General features: G+C 48.4%; 1 protein-coding gene across 1 annotated transcript; it reads right to left on the bottom strand.

The window, feature by feature from the left end:
- Positions 1–16,419: 16,419 nt before the first annotated feature.
- Positions 16,420–17,373, bottom strand: TMEM121 (transmembrane protein 121). Its single transcript, XM_010588881.3, has one exon. It carries the CDS (start codon positions 17,371–17,373, stop codon positions 16,420–16,422), a length of 954 nt encoding a protein of 317 aa, XP_010587183.2.
- Positions 17,374–17,901: the final 528 nt, after the last annotated feature.

Here is a 17,901-nt window from a genome sequence, read left to right as displayed (position 1 = left end):
CCATGGATGGTGTCTGGCAGCTGTTAGTGTATTTAGAGATGGAGTTTTTTTTCTGACCCTTGATTGACTCTCTTGTCTGCAGAGGTCTGTAGGGAGGGACCATGGGAGAAGGAAGCACCTGAACTGCCTGGGAGGAGGGGGCGGCCAGGGTGGAAAGGCCCCTGATGATGTCAGCAGTGGGCTAGACCCATGGGAGGGGGTACTGCACTTGGAAACAGCCCCTTTGTCAGGACCATGACGGAAGCTGCCCAATTCCTCTCCCCACTTCTCTCACCCCGTCTTTTCTAAGGACTTGGCTGCACTCCATGCCTTCATTCCACCTTCCCACTCACCCTTCAACACCTTCAAGTGGAGCTTCCATCACAAGTGACTGAAACTGTTCTTGTCAAGGTTACCGATGCTGACTCAGTGAGTACTCCTCAGACCACATCTCACTCAGCATCTCACAGGCCTTCAGCACAGCTGACCACCACCCATCCTCCTCCTTCTGAGCCACCCGCCCATCTTCCTCCCCTGCTCCTTTCCAGCCTCCAGCCTGACCTCTGTAATGCCTACATAAGGAAACTCCAGTGAACACTCTGGATACAGAGCTTCCTGGTTAGTGAAAGACATCCGTGCTCAGGACGGTGACACACCCCTTGAGACATGGGAGTGCCACACTGGCAACCCTCCCAGACCTCCTACCATGTTTCTTCATTTGTATCTTTTTTGCTACAATAAAACAGTAATTGTACTTTCCCAAGTGTGTCATTCTAGCAAACTATCAAACCTGAGGAAGCAGTGGGAACCCCCAAATTTGTAGCCAGCAGGTCAGAACTGAAGATGTTTTGGGGACCCCCGAGCTTTCAGCTGGCACCTGAGGTCTTGGACAGTCTTGGCAACCTGGAGAACTTTAACGTGAGCTCTGACCTAGCTCTGGCGGTCAGGGTCAGAGGAAGAGCATTTGTAGTTGCTGTCAGAGAGAACATTTAGGGTGTGTGTTGGAGAAGACACACATTACAAAGACACTTCAGAAGCCATCCACCTCTCTCCACTCTCACCTGGATGGTACAGCGGCATCCCTTCTGGTCCCACTGGTCCCCCACAGCCATGCTGGTTCCTCTCACATTGGTTCCTGTAAAGGTTGGAATGACCTTCTCCAGTGTTACTCAAACCACATCAGTCCCAACCCTCCCGGGGCTTCCACTGCTCCAGAGCCCAAAGCCAAACCCCTTTCCTGGGCCTGGAAGGAAGGTCCCCTGGGATGGCTAGGCTGGAGTCTCTACCCTATTCCCAAGGGAGACTCCAGAGGGCAAAAACCTCAGGCACAAGCCTGACAATGGCCCCTGGGTTCCCAGCCCACCAAGGTCTGAGGCTGGAGCAGCAGTTCACACCAGAGAGATGTGGGGGTGGAGAACAGGGCATCCATGCAGATGCTCTCAGAAACGCAGTCAGGAGGGGCAGATTGTGAGGGCCACGAACATACAAGATGGGTCCTGCGTGCAAAGAACTCTGGGGAAGAAGCAGAGTCCCTGACCGAGCAGTGACCTGGGCCAAGAAAACACACACCAAACATCTGACTTCGTGGTAACATCAATTGGAACCCATTAACTAGTACAAAAACAACCCCATCCATAGTAGATTAGACATGTTTTTTCCTGGTCCCCTACATGTACTCTTGCACCTAAGCACTAGATATACAAACCCACACCCACGCTGTCCTGCACGGACCCCTAACCAGGTGACTCAGCAACACTGTCCATCACAGGAATCTTGGTGCTGACCTCTGTCTATAAGTTCCCTAATAAAAGCTAGATCTGATCAACCCGGCTTTTTCTGCCTCTCTTTTTGGAATCGGATCTGTGCCCCCTGGAAAGTCTCCTGTCACTGGTCCTGTGAGGTGCAACAAATGGTGCTGTGAGCAGGATTCCGGAAAAATGGGCTAAGAGAAGATTCCTAGGGGGAAACCCCTGGTTGGCCCCAGGCTTCAATGTGGAGGGCCTGTAGTAAGTCTGCTTGATGTCTGCAGACCCCTGAGGGAGTATGGGGACAGCCCCAAAACTCCCACAGGACTGGCAGAAATTATAGAAAAATTAAAGCTGATCAACCTGAGTAAGGATGGCTGCCATGCAGTAGCCAGCCTGGAATGGCTGTTATTCTGGGTAGTGGGGCAGAGCAGTTAGAAACAGAAGCAAAGATTAGAAAACTTGAAGAAGAGCTAAGACTACCAAGGAATATTAGAACTGCTTTTATGTTGGTTACTGACTTCACTGGAAAAACACAACAAAAGAAAAATAATTGCGAACAAGGAGAACCTTCAGTTCTTCCCTTAGAAGAGAAAAAGGGGCTGGAGGAGCAGCCAGGAAGAAAGTTCCTTTGTCCTCTCCCCTGTCCCGTGAAAACCTGGCCAAGGTTCGGCGCAATGTAAGGCCATTCGTGGGGCCGGGGAGGTTGGCTGACGTTGGAACTGAAGGTACTTTGATTCTTGGTAATCCACATAAAATTGCAGGTCACCTTTTGAGTTTATATTTCTCCTATTCCTGAAAATATACTGGGCATTGACACCTTGCCCAGAGCCTCCAAAAAAAACAAGAGAGTGTTCTGCTTGGCTTGTGGGCTAAGAGTATAAAACCAGTTCTTGAGGGTTGGACTAAGTGGTAGAAAATCTCCAAACTATAATGGATTTGGAAAAAATGTAAATTATTACTCAGGCCCAAAGCCCTTACAATGGCCCATTGTGGCCTGTTTCTAAGCTGGAAGGTATGTGGAAAATGAAAGTAAATTACCAGAAACTCCTCCTATACATACAGCTGTATCTAACTATTCTGGAGCAGCTGACTACCTATTCAAGAGACTATCATACTGTTTCAGATTCAGCAAATGCCATTTTCAGTATTCCCCTCAGCCAGACTGTGAGGGACATGTTTGCCTTCAAGTGGAAGAAAAGGCAATGGACTTTCCAAGTACCACCCCAAAGATATTTGCATAGCCCTACAATTTGTCATGGCACGGTAGCTCAAGATTTAGCTGCTATCCCCTTCTCAGAGGGGGTACACATGGAACATTATGTAGATGGTATCATGTTAACCTCTAACGATTTGAGTCTTTTGCAAATGGCAACCAATCTAGTAGTAGAACACCTCCAACAATGAGGATGGGCTATAAACCCACAAAAAATACAGGGACTGGGGCTCACAGTCAAATTTCTAGGAGTCATCTGGTCGGGTGAGATTTGAGTCCTGCCTGCCGTGTTACAGATAAAATCACTGCCTTTCCCCATCCCTAGAGTGTTAAAGAAGTACAAGCTCTTGTGGGGTTATCAGGATGTTGGGAAGCCTGTCTCCCACACTTGGTTCAGCGCCTTCAATCACTCTATAGACTGATGAAAAAGGGAACTACCTGGGACTGGGAAACCTCACACTCAAGCCAAAGCACTAGCGCAACAAGCCCAGGCATTAGAGGCCTTAGAGGAAGGGGTGCCTTTTGAATTAGAAATCACTGTTGCGGAGGATGACATGGGTTGGGCCTTGCGGCAGGGGACAAGTAAACAGGGGCAGCTATAGGGCTCTGGTCGCAGCTATTCAATGGTGCAGCGACATGCTACACCTTGATAGAAAAACTATTCTTGGTCGTGTACAATGTATTATTGCAAACAGAAGCCCTCAGCAGAGAAGCAGAAGCGGAAGTTAGAACAGGATACCCTATCACAGGTTGGGTAGAGAGTCTCCTTGCCAGGCCACACTCAGCAGCACCTTGGTAAGGTGGCTTGCCTATTTGCAACAACATGGTAAACTGTCCTCTAGCTTCCTCTCTGAAGAGTTACAGGAATACTTGGGATCTATCAGATTTACACAGGCTCACATGTGTGGATACCTACAGTGGGGTACTCCAAGCTTTCCCTACTATAAGAGCCAATCAGACGGCCTCCTTTTTAGATTTGGAAAAACAAATACCCATGTATAGCACTCTTAAAGAAACTAACAGACATTATTGAATATCACATGCAAGTAAAACTTTGCTGAAGATAATTCAGAAGTGGCTGCAGTAATTCATCAACTGGGAACTGCCAGAAATTCAAGCCAGATTCAGAAGAGGACACAGAACCAGGGATATCATTGATGATGTCAGATGGATCCTGGCTGAAAGCAGAGAATACCAGAAAGATGTTTACCTGTAGTTTATTGACTATGCAGAGGCATTCGACTGTGTGGATGATAACAAACTATGGATAACACTGCGAAGAATGGGAATTCCAGAACACTTAATTGTGCTCATGAGGGACCTGTACATAATTCAAGAGACAGTCCTTTGAACAGAACAAGGGGATACTGTATGGTTTAAAATCAGGAAAGGTGTGCATTGGGGTTGTATCCTTTTACCATACCTATTCAATCTGTATGCTGAGCAAATAACACAAGAAGCTGGACTATGAGAAGAAGAATGCAGCATCAGGATTGGAGGACGACTCATCAGCAATCTGTGATATGCAGTTGACACAACCTTGTTTGCTGAAAGTGAAGAGGACTGAAGCACTTACTGATGAAGAGCAAAGACCACAGCCTTCTGTATGAATTACACCTCAACATTGAGAAAAGAAAAATCCTCCCGGCGGTCACGGTCCCCAAACCTTCTGTTGGCCCAGGATAGGAGCCATTCCTGAAGACAACTCATCAGACATGGAACGGACTGGACAATGGGTTGGAGAGAGATGCTAATGAAGAGTGACCTACTTGTATCAGGTGGACACTTGAGACTGTGTTGGCAGCTCCTGTCTGGGGAGGAGATGGGAGGGTAGAGGGGGTTAGAAACTGGCAAAATGGTCACAAAAGGAGAGACTGGAAGGAGGGAGCGGGCTGACTCATTAGGGGGAGAGTAAATGGGAGTATGTAGTAAGGTGTATACAAGTTTGCGTGTGAGAGACTGACTTCATTTGTAAACTTTCACTTAAAGCACAACGAAAATTATTTAAAAAAAAAAAAAGAAAGAAAAATCCTCAGAACTGGACCAATAAGCAACACCATGATAAACGGAGAAAAGTTTGAAGTTGACAAGAGTTTCATCTTACTTGGATCCACAATCAACACCCACAGAAGTAGAATTCAAGAAATCAAAAGACGTGTTGCATTAGGCACATCTGCTGCAAAAGACCTCTTTAAAGTGTTGAAAAGCAAAGATGTCACCTTGAGGACTAAGGTGGGCCTGACCCAAGCCATGGTGTTTTCAATCACCTCCTATGTATGTGAAAGCTGGACGATGAATAAGGAAGACCAGAGAAGAACTAACTCTGAATTGTGGTGTTGGCCAAGAATATTGAATATATCATGGACAGCCAAAAGAACAAACAAATTTGTCTTGGAAGAAGTACAAACAAAATGCTCCTTAGAAGCAAGGATGGTGAGACTACATCTTACATACTTTGGACATGTTACCAGGAAGGATCAGTCCCTGGAGAAGGACAAGATGCTTGGTAAAGTAGAGGGTCAGCAAAAAAGAGGAAGACCCTCAACAAGATGGATTGACACAGTGGCTGCAACAATGGGCTCAAGCATATCAATGATTGTGAGGATAGTGCAGGACCAGGCATCGCTTCATTCTGTTGTAAAAACAGTCGTTATGAGTCGGAACTGACTCAACAGCACCTAACAACAACAACAAAGAAATCAACAGTAATCAACAGTCTCACTTTACAAGGGTTTAAACAGAAGGTATAGATGAGCACTTTCACCTACTTTATATACTCAGGTAACAGGATTATCTGGAAGAAAAAATAGTCTCCCTAAGGGACAAATAAAAACACTGACTGGCTTGCCTACCTTGCACCATTGAGTGATTGTTTTGTCCAAAGGTATGATAGCGTTAAATAAAGTTCCTGCTATGGCAGGGAGAAGAAGCCCGGATGGCAAAGTGGTTAAGTGTTCAGCAGCTAACTGAAAGGTCTGCAGATTTGCAGTTTGAATCCTCCAGCCACTTCTTGGGAGAAAGATGTGGCAGTCTGCTTCTGTAAAGATTTACAGCCTTGGAAACCCTATGGGGCAGTTCTACTGTGTCCTATAGGGTAGCTATGAATTGGAATCGACTCAACAGCAGTGGGTTTGGTTTTGGATTTGATGGGAGGGAGATACTCATTTGAACAATTAGGTAGTGAGTCACCCCCAGGTCATGACATAATTCAAGCTGGATTCAGAAGAGGACATGGAACCTGGGCTATCATTGCTGATGTCAAGTGGATCCTGGCTGAAAGCAGAGAATACCAGAAAGATGCTTACCTGTGTTTTACTGACTATGCAAACTATGGATAACATTGTGAAGAATGGAAATTCCAGAACATGTAATTGTGTTCATGAGGAACCTGCGCATGGATCAAGAGGCAGTTATTCGAACAGAACAAGGGAATACTGAGTGGTTTAAAGTCAGAAAAGGTGTGCATCAGGGTCGTATCCTTTCACCATACCTATTCAATCTGTATGTTGGGCAAATAATACGAGAAGCTGGACTATATGAAGAAGAACAGGGCATCAAGATTGGAGGACTCATTAACAACCTGCGTCACGCAGATGACACAACCTTGCTTGCTGAAAGTAAAGAGGACTTGAAGCACTTACTGATGAAGATCAAAGACCATAGCCATTACAAAGACCATTACACCTCAACATAAAGAAAACAAAAAATCCTCACAACTGAACCAATAAGCAACATCATGGTAAATGGATAAAAGATTGAAGTTGTCAAAGATTTCATTTTATTTGAATCTATACTCAATGCCCATGGAAGCAGCGGTGAAATCAAACAACTCATTGCATTGGGTAAGTCAGCTACAAAAGACCTCTTTAAAGTATTAAAAAGCAAAGAAGTCAACTTGAAGACTAAGGTGCACCTCAACCAAGCCATGGTGTTTTCAATGGCTTCATACGCATGTGAAAGCTGGACAATGAATAATGAAGACTAAAGAAGAATTGATGCATTTGAATTACGGTGTTGGCAAAGAATATTGACTATACCATGGACTGCCAGAAGAACAAACAAATCTGTCTTGGAAGAAGTACAATCAAAATGCTATTTAGAAGCAAGGATGGTATTTCATCTCATGTACTTTGGACATGTTATCAGGAGGGATCAGTCCCTGGAGAAGGCAAGTACAGGGTCAGCGAAAAAGAGGAAGACCCTCAACAAGATGGACTGACACATGGCTGCAACAATGGGCTAAAGCATAACAACTGTGAAGATGTTTCATTCTGTTCTGCACTGGGTCGCTAGGAGTCATCAACATCTTTAAGAGACTAACCAGACTTGAGAACCAATTTAGAAAACTCACTGTTAAAATTTTGTTTCTCTAGAACCACTCTTGATACCAAATGTCTTAGGCTGGGTTCTCTAGAGAATCAAAACCAGTGAGTGTATATAGAGAGACTTGTATTAAGCAAATGGCTTACAGAGCTGTAGAGGCTGGAAGAACCGAAGTCTGTGGGTCAGGATAGAGGCCTCTCCTGACCTGATTCACATAGCCACCGGAGCTGGCAAATCCAAGATCAGCAGGTCAGAGAGCAGTGCTCTTTTTCACAGGCTGGGAAGATGGACAAATCCGAAAATTGGCAGACAAGACCTCAAGTAAGCTGCTATCTGTAGTTCCAAGAACCAGAAGTCAGATGCACAGGAGCCTGCTGCAGGATCCAGAGTGAGCAAAAGCCCAGGAGCCTTGACAAATGTCCACTTATATTGGATGCAGGCCACACACCCAAAGCAACTCCTTTTCAACTGATTGGCTACTCATAGCAGATCCCATCATGGAAGTGATCACATTATATCAAATCTCATCATGGAAGTAATCACAACATCATATGACTGCCAAACTACATCATAACTGCCAAACCACTGAGAATCATGGCCCAGCCAAGTTGACACGCAATCTTAACCATCGCAGTCACTATGAGTCAGGACCGACTAGATGGCACCTAACAACAACAAATTTTAATAGAAAATAATGAATGTCATACTTATGTACCTGTTATGGATTGAATTGTGTCCCCCAAAAAAGTATGTCAACTTGGCTAGTCCATAATTCCCAATATTGTGTGATCGTCCACCGTTTTGTCATCTGATGTGATTTTCCTGTGTTGAAAATCCTACCTCTATGATGTTAATGAGGTAGGATTAGCGGCGGTTATGTTAATGAGGCAGGACTCAATCTACAAGATTAGGTTGTGTCTTAAATCAATCTCTTCTGAGAAACAAAAGAGAAAAGGAAGCAGAGAGGCATGGGGACCCCATACCACCAAGAAAGTAGCACCGGGAGCACAGCAAGTATTTTGGACCCGAGGTTCCTGTGCTGAGAAGCTCCTAGACCAGAGGAATATTGATGACAAGGACCTTCCCCCAGAACTGAGAGAGAAACCCTTTCCCTAGAGCTGATGCCCTGAAATTGGACTTCTAGCCTCCTAAACTACGAGAGAATAAATTTGTTTGTTAAAGCTTCCACTTGTGGTATTTCTGTTATAGCAGCACTAGATAACTAAGACAGTACATAATAAATGTCTTTCTTCCTGCTAAAGGATAATTACTCACCCTTAATATTAGTAATACTATGGCTAAGACTGAGATTTTAGGAAATGTATCCCTTTGGCCTTGAACGACACCGAGCATGCACTGCCTGGCCTGAATGAAGACACTGCAGCCATGAGGAAGGTGGTGCTGGAAAACAAGATGGCTTTGTACAGGAGCACTGCAGTGCAAGAGGGCCCCTGCGCTTTACTTGAAACTGATAATGAAGCACCAGTAAATCACTGCCTTATACATTCACAAACAAACCTAGATAGAACTGAGCACCTGACAGTGGGTTGAGATCACAGGGTGGTTCTCTGGACGGGAAGCTTGATGGAAAAATTACTTTTTAGATTATTATGTATAAATATTGGTGGAATGTTTTGTTGTTATTTGCCTTTACTGTTGGGGTGGGTTTTGCTTACAGTATTTTCCAAAATTGGGACTTAAGGCCCTGATAACATTACCCACACGTCTGTCAGTCTGTTGTACTGTGACAGCTTGCATGTTGCTGTGATGCTGGAAGCTATGCCACCGGTTTTCAAATACTAGCCAGAAAATGAGCCCCTCGGTTTGGAAGCTTTTCAAAATACAACGGGGGCAGAGCTGCCTCCTCAGAGTAGAGTTGACCTTAATGACGTGGATGGAGTCAAGCTTCTGGGATCTTCATTTGCTGATGTGGCACAACTCAAAATGAGAAGGAATAGCGGCAAACATCCATTAATAATCAGAACATTATGAACCCAGGAAAATTGGAAGTCATCAAAAATGAATAATTTTGCATAAACATTGATATTCTAGGCATTAGTGAGCTGAAATAGACTGGTATAGGCCATTCTGAATCGAAAAATCATATTGTCTACTATGCTGGGAATAACATCTTGAAGAGGAATGGCATTGCATTCATTGTCAAAAAGAGGATTTCAAGATCTATCCTGGAATACAACATTGTCAGTGACAGGAAAATATCCATATGCCTACAGGAAGACCAGTTAATACGACTGTTATTCAAATTTATGCACCAAACACTAAGGCCAAAGATGAAGAAATTGAAGATTTTTACCAACTTTTGCAGTCTGAAATTGATTGAACATGCAATCAATATGCATTGATAATTACTGGTGATTGGAATGCAGAAGTTGGAAACAAAGAAGGATCAGTAGTTGGAAAATATGGCCTTGATGATAGAAACGATGCTAGAGATCGAAGGACAGAATTTTGCAAAACCAACAACCTCTTCATTGCAAATACCTTTTCACCAACATGAACAGCGACTATATACTGGGACCTCACCAGATGGAATGAACACACAGGAATCAAATCAACTACATCTGTGGGAGAGACGATGGAAATGCTCAATATCATCAGTCAGAACAAGGCCAGGGGCTGACTGTGGAACAGATCATCAATTGCTCATACGCAAGTTGAAACTGAAGAAAATTACAACAAGTCGACGACAGACAAAGCACGACCCTGAGTATATCCCACCTGAATTTAAGGACCATCTCAAGAATAGATTTGAAGGGTTGAACACTAATGACCAAAGAACAGACGAGTTGTGAAACGACATCATACATGAAGAAAGCAAGAAGTCATTAAAAAGACAGGAAAGAAAGAAAAGACCAAAATGGATGTCAGAAGAGACTTTAAAACTTGTCCTTGAACGTAGAGCAGCTAAAGCAAAAGGAAGAAATGATGAAGTAAAAGAGTTGAACAGAAGATTTCAAAGTGGGGATGCAGAAGACAAAGTGAAGTATTATAATGACATGTGCAAAGACCCGAAGATGGAAAACCAAAAGGGAAGAACATGCTAGGCACTTCTCAAGCTGAAGGAACTGAAGAAAAATTCAAGCCTTGAGTTGTAATATTGAAGGATTCTAAGGGGAAAATATTAAACCACTCGGGAAGCATCAAAAGAAGATGGGAGGTACAACCACTTTGGAAATCGATTTGGTAGTTCAAAAAGCTAGAAATAGAACTACCATACAATCCAGCAATCCCACTCCTTGGAATATATCCTAGAGAAATAAGAGCCTTTACACGAACAGATATATGCACACCCATGTTCACTGCAGCACTGTTTACAATAGCAAAAAGCTGGAAGAAACCAAGGTGCCCATCAATGGATGAACGGATAAATAAATTATGGCATATTCACACAATGGAATACTACGCATCGATAAAGAACAGTGATGAATCTGTGAAACATTTCATAGCATGGAGGAACCTGGAAGGCATTATGCTGAGTGAAATTAGTCAGTTCCAAAAGGACAAATATTTTATAAGATCACTATTATAAGAACTTGAGAAATAGTTTAAACTGAGAAGAAAACATTCTTTTGTGGTTACGCGAAGGGGGAGGGAAGGAAGGTGGGAGAGGGGTATTCACTAATTAGATAGTAGATAAGAACGACTTTAGGTGAAGGGAAAGACAGCACACAATACAGGGGAGGTCAGCACAATTGGACTAAACCAAAATCAAAGAAGTTTCCTGAATAAGCTGAATGCTTCAAAGGCCAGTGTAGCAGGGGCAGGGGTCTGGGGACCATGGTTTCAGGGGACTTCTATGTCAATTGGCATAATAAAATCTATAAAGAAAACATTCTGCATCCCACTTTGAAGAGTGGCGTCTGGGGTCTTAAACGCTAGCAAGCAGCCATCTAAGATGCATCAATTGGTCTCAACCCACCTGGATCAAAGGAGAATGAAGAACACCAAGGACACAAGGCAATTATGAGCCCAAGAGACAGAAAGGGCCACATGAACCAGAGACTACATTATCCTGAGACCAGAAGAACTAGACGGTGCCTGGCTACAACCGATGACTGCCCTGACAGGGAACGCAACAGAGAACCCCTGAGGGAGTAGGAGAGCAGTGGGATGCAGACCCCAAATTCTCATAAGACCAGACTTAATGGTCTGACTGAGACTAGAAGGACCCCGGTGGTCGTGGCCCCCAGACCTTCTCTTGGCTCAGGACAGGAACCATTCCCGAAGCCAACTCTTCAGACATGGATTGCACTGGACATTGGGTTGGAGAGGGATGCTGGTGAGGAGTGAGCTTTTTGAATCAGGTGGACACTTGAGACTGTGTTGGCATCTCCTGCCTGGAGGGGAGATGAGAAGGTGAAGGGGGTTAGAAGCTGGCAAAATGGACATGAAAAGAGAGAGTGGAGGGAGAGAATGGGCTGTCTCATCAGAGGGGAGAGTAACTGGGAGTGTGTAGCAAGGTATATATGGGTTTTTGTGTGAGACTGACTTGATTTGCAAACTTTCACTTAAAGCACAATAGAAATTATACAAAGAAGAAGATGGGAGGAATACACAGAGAGAGACACTACACCAAAATGAATTGCTTGACCTTCAACCATTTCAGGAGGTACCACATGAGCAGGAACCAATGGTACTGAGGGAAGAAGTCCAAGCTGCACTGAAGGCACTGGCAAAAAACAAGGCTCTGGGAATTGATGGAATACCAATTGAGATGTTTCAACAAACTGATGCAGTGCTGGAAGTGCTCACTTATCTATGCCAAGAAATTTGGAAAACAGCTACCAAGCCAACCAACCAGAAGAGATCTATATTTATGCCTATTTCCAAGAAAGGTGATCCCACCAAATGCAGAAATTATTGAACAGTATCATTAATATCACATGCAAGCAAAATTTTGCTGAAGATCATTCAAAAGTGGCTGCAGCAGTATATGAACAGGGAACTGCCAGAAATTCAAGCCAGATTCAGAAGAGGACACAGAACCAGGGATATCATTGCTGATGTCAGATGGATCCTGGCTGAAAGCAGAGAATACCAGAAGGATGTTTACCTGTGTTTTATTGACTATGCAAACACATTTGACTGTGTGGCTCATAATAAATTATGGACAACATTATGAGGAACAGGAATTCCAGAACACTTAGTCGCGCTCATGAGGAACCTGTACATAGACAAAGAGATAGTCGTTTGAACAGAACAAGGGGACACTGAGTGGTTTAATGTCAGGAAAGGTGTGCGTCAGGGTTGTGTCCTCTTACTGTACCTATTTAAGCTGTCGACGGTAGTGGGCGGGTTATTTAAGCTGTATGCTGAGCAAATAATTCGAGAAGCTATATGAAGAAAAAGAAGGCATCAGGATTAAAGGAAGACTTAATAACAACCTGCGTTATGCCAGTGACACAACCTTGCTTGCTGAAAGTGGGCTTAAATGACTTACGGAAGATCAAAGACCACAGCCATTACAAAAACCATTATACCTCAACATAGAGAAAACAAAAATTCTCACAACTGGACCAACAATCTACATCATGATAAACGGAGAAAAGATTGAAGTTGTCAGGATTTCATTTTACCCTGAATCCACAATTAACACCCGTGGAAGCAGCCGTCACGTAATCAAACGACTCACTGCATTGGGCAAATCTGCTGCAAAAGACCTCCTTAAAATGTTAAACAGCAAAGATGTCAACTTGAAGTCTAAGGTGTGCCTCACCCAGCCATGGTGTTTTCAATGGCCTCATATGCACGTGAAAGTTGGACAATGAATAAGAAAGACCAAAGAATTGTCACCTTTGAATCGTGGTGTTGGTGAAGATTATTGAATACACCATGGACCACCAAAAGAAAGAACAAATCTGTTTCAGAGAAACTACAGCCGGAATGCTCTTTAGAAGCAAGGATGGCGGGACTACATCTCACACACTACGGACATGTTATCAGGAGGGACTAGGCCCTGCAGAAAGACATCATGCTTGGTAAAGTCAAGGGTCAGCGAAAAAGAGGAAGACCCCCAGTGAGATGGATTGACATAGACACAGTGGCTGCAACAGTTGGCTCGAGCGTAACAACGATTGTGAGGCTGGCGCAAGACTGGGTAGTGTTTCGTTCTGTTGTGCATAAGATCACTACGAGTCAGAACTGACTCGATGGCACCTAACAACGAGGGAAAAAATACAGAAGGACGCAGGAAATGTCAAATGAAGACGGAAGGAATACACAGTCACTGTACCAGAAAAAATCGGTGGACGTTCAACCATTTCAGGAGGTAGCGTATGATCAAGAACTGATGGTTCTGTTGTACAAAGGGTCGCTATGAGTGGGAACCGACTTGACAGCACCTAACAACGATAACATTACCCACTTCCCATGTGGGCTCAGGAAAGACTGCAGAAAAGGGAGGCATGTGAGATTGTAAGAGTTGGCAGAAAGGCACAGCTTGTGAGGGCCATGAACATACAAGATGGGTCCTGCCTGCAAAGGACTCTGGGAAAGAACCAGAGTACCTGACCGAGCAGTGACCTAGGCCAAGAAAACACACACCAAACATCTGACTTCACGGTAACATTAATTGGAAGCCATTAACTAGTAAAAAAGTCAACCCCATCCATCATAGCTTAGACATGTTTTTTCCTGGACCCCCTACATGTACCCTTGCATCTGAGCACTAGGAATATAAACCCAAACCCCATTGCCCTGCACCGACCTCTACCTGGGTGACTTGGCATGGCTGTCTGTGGCACATCGCTGTCCTTCACAGGACCCTTGGCACTGATCTCTGTCTTTAAGTTCCCTAATAAAAGCTAGATGGTGATCAGCTTGGCTTTTTTGGCCTTTTTTCAGAATCCGACCTGTGCCCTCAGAGCCACTCCTGCCGCTGATCCTGTAGGGTGTGACACAGATGGGCTATTAAACTTGTGAAGACAGAGTGGGGCCAGGTTCCCCCTTTGGCAAAAGAGGGAAGCCAGGACACCATTGAGGGATGTGCTGGGGGGTGGTCAGGAAGGAGGTGAGAAGGAAGGGGTAGGAGGAGGTACTGAGCAGCTCCAAGGGGAGGTTTACCAGGGTGCATACCCCTGAGCAAGAGCTGGGGTGGGTGTGCCAGCACGGGGTGGGGGGCCAGGGGGTGGGAGCAAGGGTGGTTTTGAACCCTAGGCTTTCTCCTCGCCCCAGGAGCATGCTGAGCTCTGGATGGCGAGGTCCCAGCTTCCGATGCCAGATGTGAAAGAAGCCAAGCCAAAGCTGACGTCACAGCCATCACTCCCCATCAGTGACCCTCTGTCCCTGATGAGCCAGGAAGGCGACCCTCCTGGACGAGCCCCGGGGACTGGGCAGAAAGGGTCAGGACAGATGGGAACCGAAGGAAGTCCAGAAACCCCGGCCCCAGCTGCAGACCCTCCCTCTCCCATGTTGCAGTTGCAGAACCCTCATTTCTTCTCACAGACTCACCAGTGAGATGCCCAGGGCCAAGAAGGTACCCAGGGCTTTTCTTCGGGACTGAGATACAGGCTGAGCTGGGGCTGGGAGCCCACAACGTACAAGATGGGGCAGGGACTTCAGCAGGAGGAGACATGGTCTCAGGCCCCTTCCCCCTCGGGCCTCAACCAGCTGGGTCTCACCGTGCTGTGGCTTTAGTTCTAGCCCTGTCCCTCAGGAGCCCCCAGACCACACCCTGCCCCCCTACAGCCTCTCACACTCTCCATACTCCCACCGGCTGCACTTCTCCACGCCCCAGGGCCGCCCCTCCACTCTGCACCTCTCCTCTGGTGGTACCTATGGACCCGACATGTGCACTCCCAGAAGCAGGTGCCCGTCCAGCTCCCTCTGCCCAGGGCCCTGAGCAGCCACACTGGGCACTCACAGAAGAGCTGTGAGGACTGGGAGGGCGAGGCCAGCAGCAAGTTTAGACAGTGGACGCTGGCTTCCGGCCCCCAGGGAGAGCAGAGTTATAGCCACAGTGGTAGCCGCTAGGCTCCAGAGGAGAGTGGTTCCTGAGGCCGGCTGCCTAGAACGCAGTAGTCTTCCAAAAGAGGTAGTCAGTGCACCCAGAGCTAGGTGGGAGTGGGGCCGTGCCCTGAGCTACTGCTGCTGGAGGGAGGCAGCCAGCCCAGTGTCCTTTCTGGGAGTGGTCACAGACACAACCAAACCTTGGCCTTAGTTCACTTGTTAAAAATGCGTGTCGTCACACAGAAAGTGAGGATAAACACAGTGAACGCATGCCTGGCACGAAGTGAGTGCTCCAGAGAGAACGTGTGCCGTGAGGACGTGATCCCACAGGCTGCTTATGCCCTATGAGAAGACAGGTCAGGGCCAGCATGGCAGCCGGGGGGTGGCGGGAGGCCAGGCTTTGTGTTCCTGGCCTGAGGCTACGACATACACCTGGGAGCAAAGCTGGACCCAGAGCCCACCTAGCTTTGGCTTGTCTTCGGCTGGCAGAGCCCACAGGCCAAGTGGGGCTGTCCTCAGGTGGGGAAGGCCAGGGTGCCAGGGCCTGGGGTGTGCAGGCCTGAGACAAGAGGTCAGAACACACCTGGGGGTACTCGAGATGGGTCAAGGTATCTGGAAAGCTAAGTCTGGAGGTGGGAACAGTGAGGGGAAAGTGGTGGTCCACCCCAGAGCTTCCAAGAACCAGGCCCAGGAGGAGAGGAGGCCAAGGAAGTGGACCCGCCCAGCCCCCACCGCGTCACCCACCTCCCTGCTGACACACCCTTGTTGGTGACAAGGACACAAAACAGGCAGAGCAGTGTCGCTTTGATTACAAAACTGTAAACGCGAGTCTTTAAAATGACAGAGGCCTCCTTGGGCCCAAACACCAGGACAGAGGTCTCCACTGGGGTCCAGACCACTGCCCACACTGCCCTCCCCTCCCACCCAGATGGCCTAGCAAGCCGCCTCCGCTCCGTGCCAAGACCCACAAACTGCTCCAAACCCTGGGGCGGGCGAAAGAGCAAGCGAGGTCCTGAAGGGCCGCAGTCTGAGGGATTCCTGAGATGAAGAAGCGTCTGCGGCCCCTAGCATGGGGCTCATTGCCATGCCCCGCGGGAAGCCCGCCCCACCCCATCCCATGCAAACCGAGTGGCCCACGGCTCGCGTCTTTCCACCGCGGGGGCGTCCCTGGGGGCCCCGCGGGCCCTGTCACGTGTCCAGGACGTCCCGCGTGGGCGAAGGCCCGTGGGGTCGACCGGGCGGGCCATGCAGGGGCGGCGGCGGCGGCACCGAGTTGCGCTGCGGCGGCGGCTGCAGCTCCAAGGCGAGCGCCGGCGGCGGGAAGTCGCGCACCTGGCGTCGGTACTCAAGGAAGGTGCAGGCCTTGGTGGCGAGCGCCACCACGTTCTTGCCGACGAAGATGGCTGAGACGCGGCTGTCGCGGAAGAGCGCCATGTTGGCGGCGCGCGCCAGGACGGCGACCACGTTGACCGTGGCGAGGCTGAGCACCGGGTAGACCATCATCTTCTGCGGGGCGATGTGCTCCCCCTGCATGCTGACCTCGCTGAGCGCCACACAAGGCAGTACCAGCAGCAGCATGTAGCAGTAGAAGAAGGTGAGGCCCTCGGCCCATAGCGGTAGCCCTGTGCGCGGCGGCTCCCACAGGTTGGCCTGCATGTCCAGCAGGTCCAGCAGGTCGAGTGCCACCCAGAAGAGGCGGCCGCGCAGGTCCTCGCGCTTGCGGAAGGTGCGCACGTACTCCATGCGGTCGAGCGCCACGAGCAGCAAGAAGAGGCCGGGCACGCACACCGACAGCAGCAGCGTCAGCGCCTTGCGCGTCACCGGGTCGGCCACGCCGCGCCGCGCCGCTTTGTAGTTCTGGAAAATGAAGTAGAGCTTGATCTCCAGCACGAAGATGTACAAGAACCAGAGGATCATGGCGTAGCCACGCTTGGCCGTGCGCACTTCGGCGCCCACCCACACGGCCACGTAGCGCAGCACCAGCAGGAAGCACACGTCACCCACCAACACAATGATGCACACGCCGATCTTGCGCGGACCCTGGTTCTGCTCCACCAGGTACGCGTCCATGACCGCCATGCTGCCCATGATCACCAGCGTGGTCAGGCACACGTGGCGCCGGTCCGGGGGCGGCAGCACCATGATCGGCCGCCCGGGCCCCGACCTGGGCGCACGCCGCACCCACGCGAGGTGAGGCGAGGTCCTGCGGCTGACCTGGAGCGCGGTGGCAGCGCTCGGCGGCGCTCAGCCCGCGGACATGGCCTGGCGCTGCCCGGGTCTGGGCCTATCCCGCTGCCCGGCGGACGCCACCGCTCCCAACCGGCGAGCTCAGCACCTGAGGATGACCAGAGGGGACAGGGTCAGTGCGCGGTTCGGGGCGGCCTCGGGAGCTGGGGAGGCTGGGCACGCGGCGGCCTTTCCTCCCCGGGCAATGTATCCTGCGCCGGGCCTCTCCCAGCCGCACGCCCAGAGTTGGAGGGGTGGGGGGAGGCCGGGAAGCGGGGCCTCCAGGGGGCGCTCCAGCCCTACCTGAGGAACCTGAGACCTCATTCCCGCCGTTAGGAAGGAAATGGAACGGAAGTGGTTTCTACCCGCCGCGCGCGCATCCCTGGAGCCCCGGTGGTTTGTCACTGCAGGGCCCACGCCGCCGTCCCTCCTGGCTCTGACAGC

The sequence above is a fragment of the Loxodonta africana genome, chromosome 10, assembly GCF_030014295.1.
Source record: "Loxodonta africana isolate mLoxAfr1 chromosome 10, mLoxAfr1.hap2, whole genome shotgun sequence".
NCBI classification, from domain to species: Eukaryota; Metazoa; Chordata; class Mammalia; order Proboscidea; family Elephantidae; genus Loxodonta; species Loxodonta africana.
This window is presented reverse-complemented; position numbering and strand designations above follow the sequence as displayed.

Coding starts and splice junctions, on each gene's coding strand:
- TMEM121 (XM_010588881.3), bottom strand. CDS start 17,373: ATGGTGCTGCCGCCCCCGGACCGGCGCCACGTGTGCCTGACCACGCTG.